The 26,589-nt window shown below is 39.7% G+C and overlaps 2 protein-coding genes across 2 annotated transcripts; both read right to left on the reverse strand.

Annotated features, from left to right (window-relative positions):
- Positions 1 to 8,672: 8,672 nt before the first annotated feature.
- On the reverse strand, positions 8,673 to 9,566 carry LOC125377461. Its single transcript, XM_048391037.1, has one exon. The coding sequence runs from the start codon at positions 9,564 to 9,566 to the stop codon at positions 8,673 to 8,675; it is 894 nt and encodes a 297-aa protein (XP_048246994.1).
- A 5,179-nt stretch (positions 9,567 to 14,745) lies between these two features.
- Positions 14,746 to 22,963, reverse strand: LOC124152639 (transient receptor potential cation channel subfamily V member 3-like). The gene is made up of 2 exons (XM_046525635.2): positions 22,797 to 22,963; positions 14,746 to 17,135 (listed from the first exon to the last, which is right to left on the reverse strand). The coding sequence occupies exon 2, from the start codon at positions 17,117 to 17,119 to the stop codon at positions 14,918 to 14,920; it is 2,202 nt and encodes a 733-aa protein (XP_046381591.2). The 5' UTR covers positions 17,120 to 17,135; positions 22,797 to 22,963; the 3' UTR covers positions 14,746 to 14,917.
- Between the last annotated feature and the right edge of the window lie 3,626 nt (positions 22,964 to 26,589).

The raw sequence follows: 26,589 nt of genomic DNA on the forward strand, positions 1-26,589 counted from the left end.
TAGTCTCATCCTGGTAATATGACAAAACTTACAGCATCTGAATATTCCCAAACACAAAATGATATAAGATTATCAAGTACTTCTGCTAGCATAAGTTTCAACCAGTCAAGACATACGCCCAAGTACACTCGAGGTGAAGTGAGGTGAAATAGGGTTTAACATTCGCGGTCAAAATTTCGTACACTCGAAAAAATGAAATATATGTTAGGATTATGTCTAATGTCTAATAATTCCTAGACTTGCTAGGCACAGTCTTGTCAAAACCGATGTCAGCTAGTCTGCCTATACGGACACGATGACGTCATCCAACGTCACTTGCTGCACAAGTCACAACTGTCCCTGACTTTGCTTTACTGGACGTCACCACTCGAGGTCACAACATAGATCAGATACTGTTATTCAGAATATATCATCGAAATGATCAATTACGTTTACATTTCTGTTAGTAGTAGAGTGTACTGGAAAATCAGTGGATAACTAACGTCAGCACTTCATATTCAAATCATTTCAGTGAAAGCAATTGAGCTATTTTGTTGTAAAACTTATTCCAAACCAAGATTTGTGTAAATTATGAACTTATATAAGTAACTTTATAACTCTGAGGAACGTATTTATTGAAAATTGTTTGTTGAAAGAAACGTTTATGCCATCATAGATATGCTACCAGGCAACATCAGTACTTTTAAAGTACAGTAACTAGATAGGCGTTATAGAACATGTGACACAGTAGATACATTGTACCTTATCGAGACTGCATTGATTTGTTCAAGTTCATGGCATGAAACGTGTCTATGAGTATATTTCTTATAATTACACTACTACCAGGTAGAAGTTGGAAGAAGGGACTAACAAAAATAAAATATTAATTGAGAGAATGTTTCCGCATGTCAACAGACATCTTCACCTTCTTTATTGCTTAAACTGAAAATACTCTTTTCCCACGTGCCTCGACCTCATGAAAACATAATAAGAGCTGAGAGATATTGGATAGTGCTTGGTTCTAATATAATATGATATATATCTAATGTTGCTCACATTTGTCAGATGTTGAAAAATGCACATGAACATGAGTGCATCTGGTAGCGCAGATTTGTCAACATGCAGTGACCATTGCAGCCTGTATGTAAAATGTACCGCGGGATACTTGTAAATGTACCGCTCTTTTCCCACTTCTTCTGTCACCACTTACTTTCCACTAACATATCACTTAGATTCGGTTAAGGTAACAATGGCCTCTTATGTGGTGTTTACTGTTGGACTTTAGATGGTGACACACCTCAAACAAATGAAAAGCTTGAATTTTGAGTTCTCGGGGAAATGAAAGTAGCAAACGCTGCTTGTCCTTGTAGCAAGGCGCTTTCTTTGAAACTGATTTGTTCAATAGATAGTGAAGCTTAAGCTTTCCTCGGGAATAGGTGACAATTCTCAGAAGGACAAGCTCATTAATATCCATTTTTCTACTCCGATAGGATCCCTCCCTGTGTGAAGGTCTGAGGACACATACATGGGACGTCAGGCGAGTTTCTAAGCAGTCATTCAGCTTTAAGCTTCGATTCGAGTGAACAAAGCATTTACACAAGCAAACACTTCAAAACCTTTGTTCAGGTATTATACACATGCTGCACATGCTCAAAAGCGCTTAGAAATGTTTGTAAATCCAAAACGGAATGAAAGGTTTACGTGTTTAATCTAAAGGTGTTTGGAACTTAAATACGTGAAACGGGCCAGTATCACCCGACAAAACACAAACTCCCCATACTCTAAAATGGTTAGATTTCAAAGATATTGCGGACAAACAATTCGGTGTTTAGAACAATTTGTAGGCGGACAATAAGATTTAAAATGTATTAGAATATAACGGTATATGTTCTGACGCGGTGAAGCACAGATGGCAACACTGAGACCCAATAGACGCATTCCACGACTTTACTCACTTTCAGGAAATATCCCACTTTGTCGTTCGCGTTTATTGTTTATCAAAGTGAGCCATCTGCGAAATGGAGAGACCCTTGAAGATCCGGGTGAAGAATAGGTCTTCAGCAACCCATGCTTGCCTAAAAGGTGAGGTGAAAGGTGAGGTGAAATTGGGTTTAACGTCGCGTCCAAGATTATTGCACTTATATAGCGACGTGCATGTACGAGTATGTGTTTGTGTGGCTGCTTGTACTAGTCCGGAGTGATGCCGATTTATAGTGCTAGCTCACTGAGATACCATGCCGCAGTTTAACATGAATACCCCACTCAGACACAGTATACTGACTCCGAGCCGACCAGTCCTTGTTTTAGCCCCTTAATGTGCCTAAAAGGCGACAATGCTTGTCGTAAGAGGTGACTAACGGGATCGGGTGGCCAGGCTCGCTGACTTGGTTGACGCATGGCATCGTATCCTAATTGCATGGAGCGATGCTCATGATGTCAATCACTGGATTGTCTGATCTAGACTCGATTATTTACAGTCATATAGCTGGAATATTGCTGAATGTGGCGTTAAACAACAAACAAACAAATAAAACGAAATAAAGTAGTACTGTGGAAGAGGTTCTGAGAACATGGTCAAAACCACTGGAAAAAACACTAGACTCCTTGTTCTATCAACCACTTTCCCATTCTTATTGTCACTGATATACAGGTTTAAATTGAACTGACTGACTGACTGGATAAAAAGCCTATCGTTCATGAGCAGGGACATGGATATGGTGGGGGCATGTTGATCTTGTACATTAGTTTATGGGGTATTGAGTCACCGGCGGTAATATAAAAGGTGAACTATGTGTAACATTGATACACATTCATTCCCCTCGGAAACGCTATTACGGACTATATCGTATCGTTTTATTGTAAGCAAACAGACAGAATTCAGTTCTCTGTTGTGTGGTCTATTAGCCCACCCCTGTACCGGGTAGGCGTCACACACAGTCAAGTGGGTGTACCTGTGTTTATGTTGACGTTCACAGTCCTCATATATATCCCAAACATTCAAACACCAATAGCAACACGCATGTACCAACACGACAGTCATTTGTATCAACCACAAATGTATTGACGACATAAATTCCAGCCGCCTGCACTCCCAGAAACCTCCTAAATCACAGCGTATTTTTACGTGCATGTGCATGGGGATTGTGTTAGTTTTAGTTGCACCATCATATATAATCAAATGACTACATAGTTGCGTTATGAACAACTATCACTTGTATACATGCCTTTGAGAGAATGATTCATATATATGTATCCGACCCGTGAAGATCCGGGGTAGAATAAGTCTTCAGAAACCCATTCTTGCCGTAAAAGGCGACTATACTTGTCGTAAAAGGCGACTAACGGGATCGGGTGGTCAGGCTCGCTGACTTGGTTGATGCATGTCATCGTTCCCAATTGTGTGGATCGATGCTCATGATATTATTCACTGGGTTGTCTGGTCCAGATTATTTACAGACCGCCGTCATATAGCTTGAATATTGCTGAGTGCGGCGTGAAACAACAAACCAAGCAACAAACCATCAAGTGTTAGTATCAATCCATACTACAGGCAAGGCCAAGATGTTAAGCCCAACATGCGGACAAAACGCCAGATTCCAAGCTATGACTTCAATCTGACGAAATGTAGCCGCAATGTGTGCAGATATGCACATGTATGTACCAGTGCCTCACCCTTCCCGCATTGTAAGAATATGTCAAAGTTGGCACATGTAAACCCCCCAAATGGGAAAGCAACCTAGTTTTGCCTGATAGGTAAATCAACAGTCAATCTAGAATATTAATTGGCTTTGTTAAAAAAAATACCCTGACCGAAATACGTCTGAATACCAATGGCGGGGTTTTTGTATTGGTTTTAGTGTGAATTATACAGGTCCAAAGGAATCATATTATTCCCATAACTTGAAATCATGAGGGGGCACGGGTGGCCAAGTCGTCTAAGGCGCCGCGATTCGCTGTGCGGAGTTGCGTCCCTTGGGCACGCCAGAAACCTATGATTGTGGGTTCGAATCCCGGTTCGCTCGTGCTCGTGGGTTTCACCGAAGTGGTAAACGTCTGAGACCTGCATCACTTCGGGCTTTCCTCCAACATTGAGCTGACACGCCGTGATATAACTGGAATAATGTTAAAAGCGGCGTTAAACCCAACTCACTCACTCACTGTCTTCATGGGGCGGTCGGGTAGCCTAGTGGTTAAAGCGATCGCTCGTCACGCCGAAGACCCGGGTTCGATTCCCGACATGGGTACAATGTGTGAAGCCCATTTCTGGTGACCCCCGCCGTGATATTGCTGGAATATTGCTAAAAGCGGCGTAAAACCATACTCACTCACTCACTCACTGTCTTCATATTAGTAGAGAGCACGTGCTGCCCCATATAAAATGGCTCATAGGTACTAACTATGTTGTATGATAACTTATTTCTCATTATCATTAAACCATTTGTTTAAACGTGTCTTGGTTCCTTGATATGTTTGTTTCCTAAGCTTGTCCAGAATAGTTTAGAATTTAGTTTTTAGATTCCAGCATATGGTACAATGGCATGAAATATCGTTTCGTATATTCATAATTGCATCCTTGTAAACTGGTACGTTAACATGGATACCCCACTCAGACACAGTACACTGACTCAAAACCCAGCAGTCCTTGTGTTATCCCCTTAATGTCGAGTGCCAGGCAGGGTAACAAGAAGTACCATCTTTTAACGTATTTTGGTATGACGCGGTGTAGGATCGAACCACTGACCTTCTCTCTCCTGGCAGACGCTCTACCCCTAGACCATGGAGGCGGTCGTGCATGCGTGAGTGAGTGAAACAGTGAATTCAAATTCAACATTCAGTTAAACTTGTTAAACTCATATAACTGGAAGTAAATAATTTCTCCTCACTAAATATATATCATAAATCATATTCACAGGACAGAAATAAGAAAAGACTAAAATATATTTCATATCAATTTCATTCAAATGAAAAACGAGCATGTTGGGTTTTTTTATTGTAGACAAATAGCGTCGCTCCGATCCCCAGTGAATGTGCCTGTGAGATCGTTTGAATTGTTTGCCCTGTTGGGTACTTTACAAAGAGATATTAAATGCTTTGCAAAAGCGTCTGTGGTGAAATAGATAAATACATGCCGCGCTCATAGCAACCTATCCACGCCAACGGTCTCCAGGTCTCACAGCATAAAAATAAGATTTTACTTTTTAGTTTATGCTGAGTCAGCTACAAGCTGTGGTTGTTGAGTACTGCTAAGCGACGTCAGACAACAAACAAACATTTACTTTTCAGGCAAATTCTATGGTCGCTGTTCCATTCATGTAATTTTCACCGCTTTGTTTGCCCTTTGCGCCCATTAGAAACTGTTTCAGCAGATAATCGAGACTGGTTATTTTCTGGCGTTGACGTTATATAGTTACTGAACTGCGTTGATGTGTCTGCTGGTCCCCAAGCTTCAGCATGAGCTCAGTAGGATTTATCTATTATGCTGAGTCAACTGCAAATGAAATGTTTGGTCTCAGACATTAAAACTGTACCCCCATTCTGTTGCAAAGTGAACATATTTGTCAAACGTTTCTCTTTACTTGTGCGCAGCAGAATCTCTGCACTTGTACATTGCAGACGTAATTAAACTTTAACATATAGCTTTAGTTTCAACAAATTTGGTAAATGTGCAATCGTGTCACTGGGTTGTCTTGTCCATCACTTGATTGTCTGGTCGGGCCTCGACGGGTCGCTGTTGTATGGCAGGCGTACTGTTGTTGTGCAGCGCCAGGTAACGTAATGCTTTGCCTCTTTTATGCAAATTGTGTGAGTGGCGGGTGCTACCGGTACCTTCTTTTTCGTGATCGCCTGGTGTCATCACTGATTTTCAGTAATCCATATATCATTTTTAGCACTATTTTGCCTCTAACGCCTCATTTTTCGAACGATATTCGGGATTTATTATTCTCCAGCTTTGACGTTATATGGGATCAATGAGTTGTACTTTGTAGTTCTCATGATCAGTGTTTTAGCATGTATCTGCAGTTGATATCATTGATATTTCATTGTCACTGAAAAATTGCCATTGTTCCAACGTATGACATGTATGTAATGGATGATAGGGCACACACGGTGATATGTTATGATGACTTAAAGCATAAAGTTTAGACACTGATACAGAGCACAGTGTCTGAGCGAATCATGCTAGATTCTACAGGAGAGGTACGTGTTTACCATTCGCTTATAGAGATCACTAGTCAGTACTGACCGTTATTCATTATCAAACAGAAATAGGCTGTTCTATTGCAAGTTAGAACAGAAGCTGTCATTCCAAGTCGGTATGGAGCTGTATTTGTAAAGGTGAGTTGGTTAGTATGGAGCGGTATACCCTTTTCCATATGCAAAGGGTGTGTTATAAGTTTGCACATATGAATTGGTTCTTCTAATTCTCTATGGAACGTTATTCATAACAAAGGAAAATACAGGGTGTAAATTTTCAAGTTGATACAGATTAATTTACATTGCTTATACGTTTATGTAGCATCAAGAGCAAATAGGTTGGTTGGTTGGTTGGTTGTTTAACGCCGCACTCAGCAATATTCCAGCTATATGACGGCGGTCTGTAAATAATGTCTGCTCATGATATTAATCACTGGATTGTCTGGTCCAGACTCGATTAGTTACAGACCGCCGTCATATATCTGGAATATTGCTGAGTGCGGCGTTAAACAACAAACCAACCAACTTAACTCTATTCCATATACTTATAGTGTTACATAAGCAAAAAAATTGGTCGTACGTCGCTCAATACACAAATACTTATCACGCACGGAAGCCGGACAAAGCTGCCACGCCTACGCACTGGGTGAGCCGTCATCTTATATCTGCACTTGCAATGTAACGCTGTAACGATGTCTGTAACTCCTTAACTGGCACTCGTGAAGCTATGGACAGGGGACCCTACACCCACCTACAACATCCACGGTAACATTGGCAATTAGCAGTGGCCATAACGGGTAGGCGTTGGTCCGACTGACCAATCACTGGCTTGTTCCACCACACGAAGGAAGATTATTTCTCAAATTTATTCTAGATGAATGAGTGAGTGAGTTCGGTTTAACGCCGCTTTTAACATTATTCCAGTTATATCACGGCGTGTCAGCTTAATGTTGGAGGAAAGCCCGAAGTGATGCAGGTCTTAGACGTTTACCACTTCCACGGGTATGGTGCTGACAAACCTAGAAACATAATCGGGGCTTACCGGGATTCGAACCCACAATCATAGGTTTCTGGCGTGCCCAAGGGACGTAACTCTGCACAGCGAATCGCGGCGCCTCAGACGACTGGGCAACCTGTACCCCTCTGGATGAATGAGGTACCTAAGTGTACAAAATGAACTACATGAACTACATGAACCAGACGAACTAGATGAACCAGAAGGACTAGATAATCTTTGAATCAAATCCGGAAACAAAGATTTGATGTCGGAGGTGAGACATCAAATGCTTCATATCACGGACCATGAATGTAAATAGTCTCAATACGCCCTTCACGTCATGTACTCATTAAAATGATTTTTATCCTTCTTCTAAAATTGTGATTTTTTAAGATTGTAGTTTTGCTATGTACTGTATCTTTGAGAGTGTTCTTATGGTAAATGTTCCCATAGAGATTCCAGGTTATATTGCTCCTCGGTTACCTTTTGATGTGCGAGGCCACACAACTGCGAGTGAATAAGAACAAGCAGAAAAACAAGTGATGATCTTTCAATCTATTTCAAGACCAATACATCAGCTTCCAAACAGACTGAATCTGACAAGGGCTAATTGAACTTAGAGCAGATAACCACAGGATGGGATGGTCTCATTTTTAACCTTTCTATCAGCACATATCTGAAGAAAGCAATAGATGTGAACATGTTAAATGTTTGAATTGTACATTTGCTACTTCATAAATGCTATACACGCCCATATATTCATTTCTATAAATTGTTACTAACTCATCGTACAAATTGTGCCTCAGAATACTGCGCTTGCTCTTTAGGTGTCAACTACAGTCTGGAAGTTAATTTAAGGTATCGATGTTTACTACAATATCTGAAAAACTATTGGACCTACTCCAGTCAAAGTTGGTATGAGATTATTAAACAACCATACATAACTGAATATTACATTTAAAGACAATCGGTGCATGAATAAAACATCTGTCTATTTAGCTATCACTATATTTCATCAACAACCAGACCCGTTCGTCACGGGTGGAACGAGCATTCATTGTAACAGCCATCTGCATAATGCTACCCCTGCGTCACAGGGCTATATGACACAGTTGAACCAATCAACTCATCTCGAAAGGTTGCACGGGAATCACACACGCACGAATACGGTGTTAGCGTTGGGCGTGTCAAGCAGTTATTTAATAATATTTATCCAATTATTTTTGCATTCTTTTTCAGGTCAGTGTTATTGACTTGAATGTATCATTCCTTGCCACATTATTATATTTCATGCATCATGTTATTAGGTGTATATATCATACGTAATTATTCATTTAGACAAATCATTGCTTTATGGTTTCGAAGAAAATATTTTAATATTTTCGTAGATGATTCGAGACTTTCGGGGCTGATTAAGAATATGTACGAATATGTAAGAATTAATATCCGTGGTCATTCGGGCTATTACATGTCGTAGTGAAACAGGGGTATATGTATTGCACTATTCTTGGTCCCACGAAATGCCCTCGTCGTCAGATTCGGAGTCTGTGCTGTCACCTAAATGAACAACAACAGGCTGGACAGTATCTGGTCGGATAAAGTCTTGTTTCCAATACTCTTCCTCAACTTTGATAACATGTTGGACACAGTTTGCCCAACGTACATCTGTAATTTCTCCCATCCCTATCAGGACAATCTGCTTGACGTCGGCAAGCTTGAAGGTCTTATTTTGCCGTGCGACCATATTTTTAAAATCACCCCAGATTAGTTCGATGGGATTCAAGTCATAATGGTAAGGAGGAAGTCTAAGCACTTCGTGACCGTGTTCTCTCAACATGTTGTCAATCAAATAAGAGGGCGGGGGTTTGTTCTGAGGAACCAGTTGGTAGTAGTCAGTTGTTTTGGCTTTCGTGGGCCGAGCAATGCTTTTGTTGTCCAACCACTGACATATCTCACCTTTGTTGGAATTTGAGGTTAGACAACGGTTAATAGGATCTCGACAACTGTGATAGGGAGCATTGTCCATAACCACCAAGGATTTATCAGGCAGTGCTAAGAGTAGCTGCTCCTCAACTTTCGCAGTGAAAACCTGACTATTCATCTCGGTATGGTAGTCTCCGCCATCTGTAGATCTGGATCTGAACACTAGATCACTGCCAGGGAGGAAACCTCTGTGGGAGCCTGCATGGAAGACAATCACGCGCTCCCCTTTACCAGGAGGGGACCTTGCGCTGTGGCTCTCTGGTATCTGGGTGAGACGATTGGTAAGCCCTGTGTGGCAGGCGTTAACCAAGGTTTTGTCCAAATAGACAGGTTCATAGCCTTCATCTCGTTTCTTTTTAATAGTGCGCAAATAATTGATACGCAAACGAATGATATCTGGTCGTTCACACATTGCTAGTTTCGATCCTTTCGTTTTTTTGTACTGATATCCAAATTTGGAAAGGAGTTTACAAATGGTCTATTTGGTAATATCTAAGTCATGCTCTGTAAGGGGAATTTGTTTTAGTTTTCGTGTTAACCGTTTCGTGTTAACCGCCGAATCACGTCCCTGACAACTTTCTTATCAAAGGAATCTAACTTTAATTTCCTATCCTGTTTTGAGATGCCCCCTAAGGGATGTGCAGGGGAGCATGTGTTTTTATGAGAGTTCAAAATCTTAACTACGGTTTATTAGGGAAGCTGTAACGCATGAATTGTTCTTTTCATGTACTTTGAAATGTCAAAGAAGGGCGAACGTCTTTCAGTTTCAGCCTTAAGGTATTCAAATATTTTAACAACGAAACCTTTCGCATCAGCGGAAAGATGCTTGCGCTAAGACATCATGAAATCTAATGCTAACACCGTATTCGTGCGTGATTCCCGTGCAACCTTTCGAGTTGAGTTGATTGGTTCAACTGTGTCATATAGCCCTGTGACGCAGGGGTAGCATTATGCAGATTGCTGTTACAATGAATGCTCGTTCCACCCGTGACGAACAGGTCTGGTTGTTGATGAAATATAGTGATAGCTAAATAGACAGAATTTTTTATTCATGCACCGGTTGTCTTTAAATGTAATATCTAGTTATGTATGACTGTTTAATAATCTCATACCAACTTTGACTGGAGTAGGTCCAATAGTTTTTCAGATATTGTAGTAAACGTCGGTACCTTAACTTAACTTCCAGACTATATTTCAAGTTAAAGGAGACAATAGTGATGCTGGGTATAAACTCTTTTGAAAATGACACATGGGGCAATTTGGCTTTATCAGTTCTCCAGGGCATCAGCAAACAGACTTGCCACTCTCGGGGAACCCTGTTCGGTCACGACGGTAATGTTGGAGTCTTCGTTCCAGAATACCATCGACAACCACCCGTCATCTGGTGACAGAGCTGCTAAGTTCTATCGTTGCTTGAGGTATTCTTCTTTTCCAAGATGGCGTCTTCCCGTGAACAGATGTACATGGTACACATGTCACAGCACTCAATTCTCTTGTGGGTGTTCCGGAAGTCACGTTCCTGCACCAATTATCGCGTGTTCTTCTCGAGAGTTTAAATAAAAACGATAAAAACCCTTTCCAAAATCATAAGAAATCTCCATCGTACTTGTCTCAACGTCATTACAAAATATTGAAGAAAACGTGGAACGAGTTCTCCTAATTGGCTAATTGTCCTAGTACAATATTACCACTTTGCCTGATTTGGCTGTACATATTTTCGACAAGTGTGACATGTTGTTAATATATACCATTTGTCATGGTTTAAACATTACACCTTTTCTCCACATATATCGAAGCATTGGTAAAATCAATAAACGTGCAAAGATATGCATAATAGTGTGTATCACAAAGTTGTTATCTAGCGTTAAAGGGGCACTGATCTAACGGACTGGTTGTTGCCTTTGTTATTGTTTTCCCCCCGTGAGTACCCGGATGATACGCAACGCAACTGAGCGTGACCAGAGACTGGGCTTCCGTCTGCAAGGACGGCTAAATAAACTTGGAGGCTGGAGGCAATATTTGTTTTACGCATTTTTGAACACTGATTGGTTAACTGTGATCTATAAAGATTTCGACAAAGGGCGCTTGTTAATTCATTTCTTCAGCCTAATCAAACAGACAAAAAGAACAAGGGAGCTCATCGGATGTCGTCATTTGGAAATACCCCAGATGGTTATAGTTTAATACTAAAAACAGTATCCATGCAGTGAAAGCATTTTCGGATTTCGGCTTGCGTCGATAATACGATTACTACTCCCTTGTTGTCATCCACGTTTTCACGTATAACCCTACACTTGTGTATTTGTCGTCATTCACTTGATGCTCAGTTAATGAATTTATTACAGGTACAATTAGTGGTAGCACCACTTATATTACCTGACAAAGGTTCCCATTTGGCATTTATTGTGTCTGGGGTAATTATTCAATCTAAATCCAGGTTTGAAGTGAGGTGAAATGTGTGTTACGTAATATGCACGTGGCAGCCCAGCAAGAGATGAATGATCAGTTGATTTACTTTTTTTGTAAATCAACGGATCGTTCCTAGTCATCAAAGGATTAACAGAAAATACGTTGATTGATTAATCACTGTTATCTTGCACAATGGATATGTCAAGAGTGAGTGTTTACATGTCTAGGTTTACTAAAACAAAGGGAATACACTCATATCATGGCGCGAAGTGCCGATGTAAAAACAACTTACTTTGTTCAAAGGGTTAACTGATAATACGTTGATTGATTGATCATTGTTATCTATCACTCAATGGAATTTTTAGGAACCGTGGACGCTATGAAAATAGTTGTCACGTGGGCTTTCTCAGCCGACCATTGAGACTTGACACCTCTGTAAAACACCTGAAACAATCCAAGCCATCAGTTGAGAAACGAACACGGGTTATAATATCCCGAAACGATATATATCTTTTAAAATATTTGATTGTTACTGAGACACGTGACATCGAATAAGTTTCTTTGTACAGCTGCAGACGAGTGGGATATTGTTCCTTTGTGTGGATATTCACGGATACATTCCTCGAACAAGGAAGCTGCCTAAAACTTATACACATAAATTTGGTAGGTTGTAATTATGATATCTGCATTTTGTTTTCCTTCATTTGAACCGATTCGTCCTTGTTTCTCTACGTCTTGGTTGGTAAATTCTTCAATGCGCGAGTCGTTGTTGTCACAGGTCTTTTCCTTTGTAAGCGTGTATATATTACCGTCAATTTGTGAAATGTGATTCTCTCAGGCAATTTATAAAATGTGTAAATATTTCAGTCATTTTGACTAAAAAATCTGTCCAGATTGATCAAGACGATCAAAAGGGCCTACAAACATCACAACAGATTATTATGTAGGATTAAAAGCCAAACAACTTAGAAATGTACTTTTCAACGTTACATTTTCAGTCTCTTGGTGATGACATTAAACATCAAAATGTTTGGAATTCGTTGTCATAATAATACAGATGAAAGTGTTTTTCAGTCACTTTGTAAAATAACTGAATATTAAGACGTTTAATAAATTTGTTACACATTTTGACAGTAAAAAATATACACACTATAAAAAAAGCATATGCTCAGGTGAAATATATACTTTGTGTTGCAAGTCAAAATAGTGTAAACGAAAATCGCAAAATTACCAAGCAAGTGACTTATCAAAACGTCGTCACCATTACCGATGCTACTCACAAAGATACCTACATTTCCTTATTATCTCGAAAACTGTATTTCATTTTGTTGATCAATGTGACCATACGCCCTTATTACTACCCATAAAAGTGACTAATGCGCTTACGAATGGCGCAGCAGAGGTCGCGAACTAGTCTAAATTTCTGCTATACATCCGGGTACTCACTGGGAAAAAACAATAACAAAGGCAACAACCAGTCCCGGGGAAATGCGTTAGATCAGTGCCCCTTTAAGAATACTGGAGAACACCTTTTCCAATCTGTCACGGAGCTGTGCACCAATGATCAGGGGTGTCATAAAATAAGAACAAAGTGATAAAGAAAACGTGGTAATACGATCACAGGTTTATTAAATAACTACTAATTGTACTAATAGTAAACATTTAATCATACATTTGCGCTCACACAGATCACAAGTTAGTTCTATCAGCTCAAATATGCAACCAAGTTTTAGCCAAACAACTCTATTACAGCTATAAAAAGGAGGCTAGCTAAAACAACACTTTGACAAGATACGGACCAGGTGCGTAGACTGTCAGTTAAGTCGGCTGCGACCAATTAACACATGAGTTAATTAACTCCACCCTCTAATTAGTGAATAGTAAGGGGGAAATAAACACCGAGAGCTCATCCCTAAAATGAGTCACTTGGACTACAAAATAGACGATTACGTCTCAATATCAACTAGTCGTAATCGACTAAAGTATCTGTCACTTTTAAACAGTTTAATCATACCACCCCTGTTTTCCACCCTCTGTCCCCAAGCAGTCTTCAGGTCATTAGCTCTTCCGGGATAGGATATACAACATCGGCATCCCGTTCCATGACATTGAAACATCATGTTAACAATACACAACAAATACATGATGAACCTAATCACTTCTCAGACATCACAAGCACAACGATGAGCGGCGTTTCCAGCTCAAACACACATGGTAATAAAACGTATCGACAACGTGAATACGTATACAAAGCTAATGAGTAAATCTTAGCGAAAATCATAAAAAGGAGTGTCAACACTATGACATAAGTCCGACGACAACTTGCACTTCAATACAGATAGTGCATTTGCTGCCGTACAACAGTCACTGTCATCAATTTGTCCTTGTGTTTGCAAGAAGCGAGTAGACAGCCCAGCCCAGGCAAAAACGACGTGCCCAAAGGACGCAACTCTGCACAGCTAGTTGCGGCGCCTTAGACGACTGGACTACCCGTCCTACAGACCCCCCCCCCCCCCCCCCCCCTCCCCCCTCGCTGCAGATGAAACACAACAAGTTCAGACAGGCGGTATTTGGTGAATATTTACAGGAATAAAGTAAAACAAGTTACAGCTGACATCCATAATATGTATTGATTTGGAAATCGCACAGGATATACATGACAAAATGACAATAATAATTGTTATCATTTCCATAAATAGTTCTTTCAGCTGCAGGTGAAACCGTAAAGTTAAACCCCAACATCTTTGCATATTGTTTACAAGTTTTCCATTTGATATCAATGGCGTAACAATGCTAGTTTTCGGCATAGTAAATAAACAAATAGTGGTAATTTTCTGTTCACATCTTCCTAGGTGAAAGTCGATGACGTCATTTGTGAGCACAGCGACGTCCTAAATCCAGATAATAAATATACAAAATGTTCCCCGTAAATCTACCCGCAGTTGATATATTGAAGTATAGTACATGTTTCATGACGTTTTCACAACTACCATGGATATCAAACCTTGAGATGAGATTCAAATAGCTAACATGAAATATTCTGCCTAGTGATAAGTCTAGAACATTTCCGGATTCGTAAACACCACATTTTGAAGCAAGTAGACTGTTCCACAAACCTTACAATAACAAATGTGTAAGTAAAAGGCGTGAATTGTCTCACCTCACCTTTTCTAGAGATAATATTTTTATAATGTGCCGAACATTAACGGTTGTTTAAAAGGCAATTGGTTGTACCCTTTACTTGAACGAAGTCCACGATCCTTCATGTGTTTAGCCATATATAGGTTTTTGACAATGATCCTGAGTTACACTTCGTATGTGGCTTGTCACTTTTACGATGATGTCTTCATTTATTTATGTACTCTTCAAATAGTCATCAATATATAGATGCTGGATAGTTTGTGGTCCGGGATTGTGGTTTGTGCCAGGGAGTGTTGTTGCCTCCCCTATTTTACGGTTGTTTATAAAGTTGCGCAGTGATGTAGCATTCAAACTGCCATTTTCTTCAAACATGTTGTTGAACATTGAGTCTCCGTCTCTCAAACGGTCAATTATGAGGAGATATCTCGTACTGCCATAATCTGTCTTTTGCTCTGTCCCCATGGCCTTCTTCAGACATTTAGGCAGTATACCTTCAATGAATAAGACAATGGACAATCTCTGTAGCCACAACAGTTTATTTGAATTCTCAACACTTTCGCATGTCCTGGACATAATGGCGATGAGGATGTTGAGGAGGAATATTTGGATGACTATCACAGAGAAGACAAAAACTGGGATAGACCCATGCTGTGATGCTCCCTCAAGTCCATCTATCTCTGCCTGACCAGTCATCAGTTTAAACATCGTCACTAGACTTGTAGAGAAGTTCCCAAAAGCGTCAGGTTGAGTTATCGCCATCGAACTGTACATTGCACATGTAAATGCTATCATCATTATGAAAATAATTGGTATAAATTTCAGCATATCCCCAAAAAGGACTTTCTGTAACATAAGAGTAACGTAGCTGAAAGGTGAGATTCCACGGAGGAAGAAGATTGTTGACCACCAACCAAGGATCAATGCTATCACCAGACAGTAGTTGTTTGTAACAGTTACAACATTCCACGACGCGTCTGTCAGTAATGCCAAACCAAACAGCACAAATATGCACCTGTATACTCCATTGTGATGCAGTCTTGTTATATGGAATGGTTGCCACGAAAAGAATGTCCTGTGAATTTCTAGAATTACATAAAGGAGACTTATGACGATAAAGATGATGTTCAAAACCCTGAGGTTCAAGGTCTGCTTCTGCGCCGGGTCAGGATCCAGGATGGCATCAACTTTGAGATCTAAATGCCAGGTGAGGATACTCATCAGTGACAGGTGAAGAAAGAGGCCAATGTAGTAGTAATGCCAGTTCTTCTGCCACTTTAAGTACACCACTTCTTGGACCGTGTAGGCGTTCAGAAACGCATAAGCCGTCGTTGTCTTCAAACTGCATATGATTTCCAAAATACTCTGGTTCGTATTTTGTCTCAATCTCTTCCAATAGGTTTTTATTCCTGAATCCTCTTTGCCTTTTGCCAGCCCCTCGGCTCTGTGGTCTGTATTCCTGTAGTCAGGTGACATCTGCAGAACAGCCTCATCCCAGGTTACCTTATCAATCTCTGTTATATCACACTCGTAGATATCAAAAACACCGTCATGACTAGTGAAGAACTTGTATGCATCTTCCATATCAAGAATGTGTTTAAACACGTTGTCCAGACCCAACTCGGCAGCAAGATGGAGCGCTGTTTGTTTACGAGCATTTTCTCGTTGTATATATTGTCTGTTATACTTTAAACCTTTATGCTGTTTGTTCTTTCGTGCCAACGTGTCAAACATGTTGAGGATGTCACTCTCTTTTCCTGGATAGAAAGATACGTACAGGACCAACGAGTGAAAAACTGTATTCCCAAAACTGTTTGAACCTAAAAGATCAGCTTTATTTTCCAGGAGAAGGTCAACTATATTTTCGTTATGATTCAAAGCAGCAATGGACAACGGTGTCCCTCCTAACATCACAGTACCTCTTAATTTCTTTCCTACAACTCGACGTTCGATCGCCTCTTTGAGCAGATGACTATCATTCTGTTCATCTTCACGTTTGAGTTTTTTAATCATGTGTTCCAGTAATTTTTGCTGACCAGTAGTTTCACTGTGGGCCATGGCAATGACAATGTGGAATGGCGTCTGTCCACGGTAGTCATCGTCCTTCCTCTCACAGTTGATTAAACTTGGAATACAATCGACTATTTCCTCGGCAACTCTATTCCTTCTACAGCTGACGGCAATATGAAGCACCGACTCTCCTGAATCTGACGTTAATAATTTCTGATGCTTGTTCTTCTCCTTCTCATTATATCTATAGCTTGACAGTATGTCATTGTTCTTACCCTTGTCTTTGTTCTTCGCCTTGTCCTTTCTCATGATCTGGCGTAAAGAGTGAATCAAGTCAGCTTCGTCCACAGTCTTGTCCATTAAGTCGCGCACAAAGTGCAACATGAAATCTCTACTTTTCCGTGCCATCTTTCCCGTTTTAACCCTGTAAATAAATCAAAGAGTAACTGAATACGAGTAATGTATTGTCACACTTGTCTAATGCCTTAAGTCGTTTAAGTTCAATTAATATTGGATATTGCCTACTGATGGGTTTTCATAAAGAAGCGTTTTCAAATAGGTAATTTCTGTTTGAGGTACACCGAGGAACAATCAGAATGCAGGAACCCATAATGTCATGGCAAGAATTGACATTTCTCCTTTCATAGGGTGATGGAATATTCCGGTACAAAATTGATATTATGACGCCCGAGAGAGGCATTTTTCCAAGCACTACTTCTATGTCACAAGGACCAGACATCATGCAATCACGTGTATTAAAATATTCAATGGTCTACAAGAACAAGATTTCATGCATTCACCCGGAGTTAAAACATTCAATAGTATACAATAATCAGACAGCATGCAGTCACGCTGGATTAAAACATCAAATATTCTATACCAAAACCAGACAGTCTGCATTCACCCGTAATTAAAACATTCAGCACTCTATACAAGAACCAGACGTCATGCATACGCCGCGGGATAAAAACATTCAAAAGTTAAACACTCAGGATTAAAACATTCAGTATTCCATACAAGAACTAGATATCGTGCAATCACCCGAGATAAAAACATTCAATTTTCTCTACGAGAACCAGACAGCAAGCATTCAACCGTGATAAAAGCATTCAATTATCTATACAAGAACCAGACAACAAGCATTCAACCGTGATAAAAACAATAAATTTTCTATACAAGAACCAGACAGCAAGCATTCAACCGTGATAAAAACAATAAATTTTCTATACAAGAACCAGACAGCAAGCATTCAACCGTGATAAAAACAATAAATTTTCTATACAAGAACCAGACAGCAAGCATTCAACCGAGATTAAAACATTCAATTTTCTATACAAGAACCAGACAGACAACATTCACCCGTGATAAAAACAATAAATTTTCTATACAAGAACCAGACAGCAAGCATTCAACCGAGATAAAAACATTCAATTTTCTATACAAGAACCAGACAGCAAGCATTCAAACGTGATAAAAACATTCAATTTTCTATACAAGAACCAGACAGCAAGCATTCAACCGAGATAAAAACATTCAATTTTCTATACAAGAACCAGACAGCAAGCATCCAAACGTGATAAAAACATTCAATTTTCTATACAAGAACCAGACAGACAACATTCACCCGTGATAAAAACATTCAATTTTCTATACAAGAACCAGACAGCAAGCATTCAACCGAGATAAAAACATTCAATTTTCTATACAAGAACCAGACAGGAAGCATTCAAACGTGATAAAAACATTCAATTTTCTATACAAGAACCAGACAGCAAACATTCACCCGTGATAAAAACATTCAATTTTCCATACAAGAACCAGACAGCAAGCAGTCAACCGAGATAAAAACATTCAATTTTCTATACGAGAAGCAGACAGCAAGCATTCAACCGAGATAAAAACATTCAATTTTCTATACAAGAACCAGACAGCAAGCATCCAAACGTGATAAAAACATTCAATTTTCTATACAAGAACCAGACAGACAACATTCACCCGTGATAAAAACATTCAATTTTCTATACAAGAACCAGACAGCAAGCATTCAACCGAGATAAAAACATTCAATTTTCTATACAAGAACCAGACAGGAAGCATTCAAACGTGATAAAAACATTCAATTTTCTATACAAGAACCAGACAGCAAACATTCACCCGTGATAAAAACATTCAATTTTCCATACAAGAACCAGACAGCAAGCAGTCAACCGAGATAAAAACATTCAATTTTCTATACGAGAAGCAGACAGCAAGCATTCAACCGAGATAAAAACATTCAATTTTCTATACAAGAACCAGACAGCAAGCATCCAAACGTGATAAAAACATTCAATTTTCTATACAAGAACCAGACAGACAACATTCACCCGTGATAAAAACATTCAATTTTCTATACAAGAACCAGACAGCAAGCATTCAACCGAGATAAAAACATTCAATTTTCTATACAAGAACCAGACAGCAAGCATTCAAACGTGATAAAAACATTCAATTTTCTATACAAGAACCAGACAGCAAGCATTCAACCGAGATAAAAACATTCAATTTTCCATACAAGAACCAGACAGCAAGCAGTCAACCGAGATAAAAACATTCAATTTTCTCTACGAGAAGCAGACAGCAAGCATTCAACCGAGATAAAAACATTCAATTTTCTATACAAGAACCAGACAGCAAGCATTCAACCGTGATAAAAACAATAAATTTTCTATACAAGAACCAGACAGGAAGCATTCAAACGTGATAAAAACATTCAATTTTCTATACAAGAACCAGACAGCAAGCATTCACCCGTGATAAAAACAATCAATTTTCTATACAAGAACCAGACAGCAAGCATTCAACCGAGATAAAAACATTCAATTTTCTATACAAGAACCAGACAGCAAGCATTCAACCGTGATAAAAACATTAAATATTCTATACAAGAACCAGACACCATGCATTCAGCCGGGATTAAAACATTCAATTTTCTATACAAGAATCATACATTCTACATTCAACCGAACTCAACCCAAAACATTCAATAGACTACCATAACAAGAACAAGAGTGAGTGAGTGAGTTGGGTTTAACGCCGCTTTTAACATAATTCCAGTTATATCACGGCGTGTCAGCTTAATGTGGGAGGAAAGCCCGAAGTGATGCAGGTCTCAGACGTTTACCACTTCGGTGAAACCCAAGAGCACGGGTATGGTGCTGACAAACCTAGAAACATAATCCGGACGAATCGGGATTCGAACCCACAATCATAGGTTTCTGGTGTGCCCAAGGGACGCAACTCTGCACAGCGAATCTCGGCGCCTTAGACGACTGGGATCCCCCCACCCCCCCCCCCCCCCACCCCACCCACCCCCACCCCACCCCCACCCCCACCCCACACACACAAGAACAAGACATCATTGCAATCACTCCATTCAATAATATTTACAAACCTTTTAAAGAGGAAGTTCCCGTAAGTTTGTAAACATCCATGCCAATATTCAATACTGAAATAACCCTATAGGTTTCATTCTACGACTTTTCTTGGGTTTCTTCTGAATGACAAACTGTTTATATTTATGCCAACATGAACAAACCTGAAACCCACACATGTAAGGTAATATCCGGGGCAACTACATGTATCAGTAAGAGGGATGTACTTAAATGTAATTTAATAAACTGTACCACACCATAAGAATGTAACAATGTTGTTTCAATCGATTCCTCTAGATTACAGATACCATGGCCAGCATGCAATTGTCTTCCCTCATTTACCTGCAAACTGAGCTTTGTACAATTGAGGTTCGTATTCAAAAGAATGCATGTGAATGTATTTAGTCCACTTGACTATGCCACTTATGTGTTTTCTTTTTAATGTGTTTCTTTAAGTATTCAAGTAATTATTATCTCGCACGTTGACTGTCATGCGTTACTCATCACAGAAAACGTTTTTCTCTTATCCTCCATTGCATACATATCTTGTGTCGGAACAACGATGGTTATTTTCAATGTCGGTGATATGACGACTGAAGATTCTGAAAAATAGCATACACTAAATAACAGGTAACAACGTCATGCATTTCAAGAACTTATGTTCTCACAATAACGCCTATATATAAAAGTATGACTTCACTCATTAGCAAAACGCCGAGGACCCGGGTTCGATTCCCGACATGGGTACAATGTGTGAAGCCCATTTCAATTTTTACTTTACTGAATAAACCTTTGACCAATGTTCAGTGATATAACTAATTACGATAATGAAGCTACATGACAGCCTATGGCTTCGAGGGCAAATGCCACTGTTGTGTACTTGAACATGTGCTTGTAAATAATTTATTAAAGTGTCACGCACATGGATATTACACGCGAAGATATGCATTCTAATAAATATGCCTACAGTATAAGATATGTACATAGTAGTATGTACAAATCTGTTTTAAGAAGCTAAAAGACGTATGAGACTCTTCAAGCAGCAAATGTTCGTTACAAAGTGAGTCTCCATGAAAACATCAGTATTAAAATATCTGCTCCTTTGCATTAAAAATTGCCAAAGAAGCATCTGTAAAATGAAAATATTTCACTACAAAACATCTGCGTCTCAACATTCTGCAAAGGGTTGCTTCCAGAAGCGGCTGTATAATATCAGTGTTTAATAGTCGAACATGTTAATACGAACCGTTCTTCAAAATAGTGGCACATAATCGGCATGCATTCCACAGGGTTGTCATTTAAAACTATCGTCAACTTGACAACTGTTGCACAGTAATCAGCTGATGGGTGAGAAAAACTGATCAAACCAATGTTGTGAAGGACCTTCCACAATTAGGACGATGTCCTGTAGCGTCACAGTGTGAAGACAGGTATGCTTTAAAAATCGATTTGCGCTAAAAAAAATCGTATCGTCATTGGTTTTTCATAGAAAAAATTGTAAATTGGCATGATATAGCAAAATCATATGATACACATCTTTTTGTTCTTATTTGCATATCAAAATATCCTCTATTTAGCGGCATTATTGGACATGAACACATGAACAACTGTAGATGCCAAAATAGGGAATCCACCAACGAAAGTACATGAGTAATATATTTACTTTGTGTGTTTGTTTGTTGTTTAATTCCAAGCAATATTTCAGCTATGTGACGACGATCTGTAAATAATCGAATCTGGACCAGACAATCAAGTGATTGACATCATGACCTCCTATGTAAGCAATTGGGACACGATGACATGCATGAACCAAGGCAGCGAGCCTGACCACCCGAACCCATTAGTCACCTCTTACGACAAATATGTGTTGCCGAAGACCAATTCTAACCTATGGAATCCTAGAAAGGGCATTATTGCGTTGTCGCCCTTACAAAAACAAGGAAAAAGTGTCATAATGAGCCAAAGCGCGACAGTGCGACATTTTGACTATTTGTCGCATTGTCGCGCTATGAAAACTATTTTTTACTTTTACCATTAGGCGACAACACGTCATTTTTTCCCAAGGTCAAAATGTTCCTTCTAGAATTCCATACTAACCCTGATCAATACATTTACTGAATTTAATATAGAATAGAATGGATATACAGTCAATATTTTGCCTGTAGATATTTATGCTTGTCAGTACAATTACAATCTTGACATGCAAATCACAATACATCGACAATTCAACCAGTCTCTAGACCCCTTATCAGCCTGCCTCGCGTCTAGTGAGTGTCTGTTACGTCTAGAAAGGGTTTATTGGATTGTACAGACACTGAAGCAGTTTTCAACTTTTCAACCAAATTTAAACGATTTTTGCTTTAGGTTGATATCCTGTTGGTGCATACGTGTAGGATTTCCTTCCATTGTAAGCACGTCTCATATTTGCAGGAGATGCATTAAGAGGATTTAATGTCTTCGGGTTTTCAATATTACCATGCCCTGTTCCATATTTCTGTGTCAGCTTTGAGAAGAATGGAAATAAGAAACGTGTAGCTACAATAAATCAGCATCACATGGACAAATTTAAGTGAAGCCCATGGAAAAGTATACTAATTGAGAATTGTATTCCTACCTATCATCCGTTCTTGATTAGATGACTATTAAACAAATATTAAAATATAATTGCATACCTTGTTTCTGTGCGTCCCAGCCAGTGGACACTATAAGCCGAGGTCTGTTTCCAGATGGTTAGTTATACTCATGGCGCAACTTGTTTACTGTTACTGGGGTAATGACGATTTTGTTTTGCTGTCACTATGGTAATAATGATTTTGCCTAATATTGAACAACAGCTTTCCCAGAGAAGCGCTGATTCCTAGAAATATGGCAATGCCATGAAAGGTATTAGTTGGTGATGCGTGTAGTCTTTATTCTCCGTTCCAGTTGGGAGGGAACAAATATAATCAATATTGCAAGGGTTCTATTGCTGGAGCCGCCGCACCAGTGGCCGACGCACCGTGCAGCATGTCACCTGCTAGGAATTTCCAGTCTGAGCTTCTAAATTAATAATTAATAATTCAAACGTTCCATCATGCAAATGTCAATCGATTGATTTAACTTCAACCAAATGACATTGCACATTTCAAGTCACACATCTTTATGATCACTGCTGTGTCCGACCATGCCATTGTTCAGATTTAACGGCAACCAAGTGACTATTGTACCTTTGTATTAATCACTGGAACAACTGCATAAAACTGTGTGCTTGTACTTGTAAAAGGCAAACACTGCCGTAGTTGCAGGGTGACAGTTAACTCCTTGGACTCCCGGCGCCACTGGCATGGTCGAGACTTACCGGTGTCCTCTCAATAAAGGCACTGCAGCTCATTATGTCTTTGCATGATTCCCTGTGGTCAGTTTGTGACTTTGGTACGGCTCACCAGATAAATCACAATCTTTCCAGAAAGCCTTTTACTCATGTTTGAACATGAGCAAGCTAGTTTTCCCCTGTATATCCACTACAGCCTCAGGATGCATAACATACTTCTCCTATATGCCCACTACAACCTCATGAGGCATTGCATACTTCTCCATTATGTCCACTACAGCCTCATGAGGCATTACATACTTCTCCTGTATGTCCACTACAGCTTCATTAGGCATTACATACTTCTCCTGTATATCCACTACAGCCTCATAAGGCATTGCATACTTCTCCTGTATATCCACTACAGCCTCATAAGGCATTGCATACTTCTCCTGTATGTCCACTACAGCCTCATTAGGCATTACATACTTCTCCTGTATATCCACTACGGCCTCATAAGGCATTGCATACTTCTCCTGTAATCCACTACAGCCTCATGAGGCATTGCATACTTCTCCATTATGCCCACTACAGCCTCATGAGGCATTGCATACTTCTCCATTATGCCCACTACAACCTCATAAGGCATTGCATACTTCTCCTGTATGTCCACTACAACCTCATAAGGCATTGCATACTTCTCCTGTAATCCACTACAGCCTCATGAGGCATTGCATACTTCTCCATTATGCCCACTACAGCCTCATAAGGCATTACATACTTCTCCATTATGCCCACTACAACCTCATAAGGCATTGCATACTTCTCCATTATGTCCACTACAGCCTCATAAGGCATTGCATACTTCTCCATTATGTCCACTACAACCTCATGAGGCATTACATACTTCTCCTGTATGTCCACTACAGCCTCATTAGGCATTACATACTTCTCCATTATGCCCACTACAACCTCATAAGGCATTGCATACTTCTCCATTATGTCCACTACAGCCTCATAAGGCATTGCATACTTCTCCATTATGTCCACTACAACCTCATGAGGCATTACATACTTCTCCTGTATGTCCACTACAGCCTCATTAGGCATTACATACTTCTCCTGTATATCCACTACAGCCTCATAAGGCATTGCATACTTCTCCTGTATGCCCACTACAACCTCATGAGGCATTGCATACTTCTCCATTATGCCCACTACAGCCTCATAAGGCATTGCATACTTCTCCATTATGCCCACTACAACCTCATAAGGCATTGCATACTTCTCCATTATGCCCACTACAACCTCATGAGGCATTGCATACTTCTCCATTATGCCCACTACAACCTCATGAGGCATTGCATACTTCTCCATTATGCCCACTACAGCCTCATAAGGCATTGCATACTTCTCCATTATGCCCACTACAACCTCATGAGGCATTGCATACTTCTCCTGTATATCCACTACAGCCTCATTAGGCATTACATACTTCTCCTTTATATCCACTACAGCCTCATTAGGCATTGCATACTTCTCCTGTATACCCACTACAACCTCATAAGGCATTACATACTTCTCCTTTATATCCACTACAGCTTCATTAGGCATTACATACTTCTCCTGTATATCCACTACAGCCTCATTAGGCATTACATACTTCTCCTTTATATCCACTACAGCCTCATTAGGCATTGCATACTTCTCCTATATATCCACTACAGCCTCATTAGGCATCACATACTTCTCCTTTATATCCACTACAGTCTCATTAGGCATTACATACTTCTCCTGTATATCCACTACAGCCTCATTAGGCATTACATACTTCTTTTTTATATCCACTACAGCCTCATTAGGCATTACATACTTCTCCTATATATCCACTACAGCCTCATTAGGCATTACATACTTCTCCTTTAGATCCACTACAGCCTCATTAGCCATTACATACTTCTCCTTTATATCCACTACAGCCTCATTAGGCATTGCATACTTCTCCTGTATATCCACTACAGCCTCATTAGGCATTACATACTTCTCCTGTATATCCACTACAGCCTCATTAGGCATTACATACTTCTCCTTTATATCCACTACAGCTTCATTAGGCATTACATACTTCTCCTGTATATCCACTACAGCTTCATTAGGCATTACATACTTCTCCTTTATATCCACTACAGCCTCATTAGGCATTACATACTTCACCTGTATATCCACTACAGCCTCATTAGGCATTACATACTTCTCCTGTATATCCACTACAGCTTCATTAGCCATTACATACTTCTCCTGTATATCCACTACAGCCTCATTAGGCATTACATACTTCTCCTTTATATCCACTACAGCCTCATTAGGCATTGCATACTTCTCCTATATATCCACTACAGCCTCATTAGGCATCACATACTTCTCCTTTATATCCACTACAGTCTCATTAGGCATTACATACTTCTCCCGTATATCCACTACAGCCTCATTAGGCATTACATACTTCTTTTTTATATCCACTACAGCCTCATTAGGCATTACATACTTCTCCTATATATCCACTACAGCCTCATTAGGCATTACATACTTCTCCTATATATCCACTACAGCCTCATTAGGCATTACATACTTCTCCTTTAGATCCACTACAGCCTCATTAGCCATTACATACTTCTCCTTTATATCCACTACAGCCTCATTAGGCATTGCATACTTCTCCTGTATATCCACTACAGCCTCATTAGGCATTACATACTTCTCCTGTATATCCACTACAGCTTCATTAGCCATTACATACTTCTCCTGTATATCCACTACAGCTTCATTAGGCATTACATACTTCTCCTTTATATCCACTACAGCCTCATTAGGCATTACATACTTCTCCTGTATATCCACTACAGCTTCATTAGGCATTACATACTTCTCCTCTATATCCACTACAGCTTCATTAGGCATTACATACTTCTCCTGTATATCCACTACAGCTTCATTAGGCATTACATACTTCTCCTGTATATCCACTACAGCTTCATTAGCCATTACATACTTCTCCTTTATATCCACTACAGCTTCATTAGGCATTACATACTTCTCCTGTATATCCACTACAGCTTCATTAGGCATTACATACTTCTCCTGTATATCCACTACAGCTTCATTAGGCATTACATACT

The sequence above is a fragment of the Haliotis rufescens genome, unplaced genomic scaffold, assembly GCF_023055435.1.
Source record: "Haliotis rufescens isolate VD_foot unplaced genomic scaffold, xgHalRufe1.0.p SCAF_9, whole genome shotgun sequence".
NCBI classification, from domain to species: Eukaryota; Metazoa; Mollusca; class Gastropoda; order Lepetellida; family Haliotidae; genus Haliotis; species Haliotis rufescens.

Excerpts from the sequence above, each read along its gene's own strand:
- LOC124152639 (XM_046525635.2), bottom strand. The coding sequence starts at position 17,119 with ATGGCACGGAAAAGTAGAGATTTCATGTTGCACTTTGTGCGCGACTTA.
- LOC125377461 (XM_048391037.1), bottom strand. The coding sequence starts at position 9,566 with ATGTGTGAACGACCAGATATCATTCGTTTGCGTATCAATTATTTGCGC.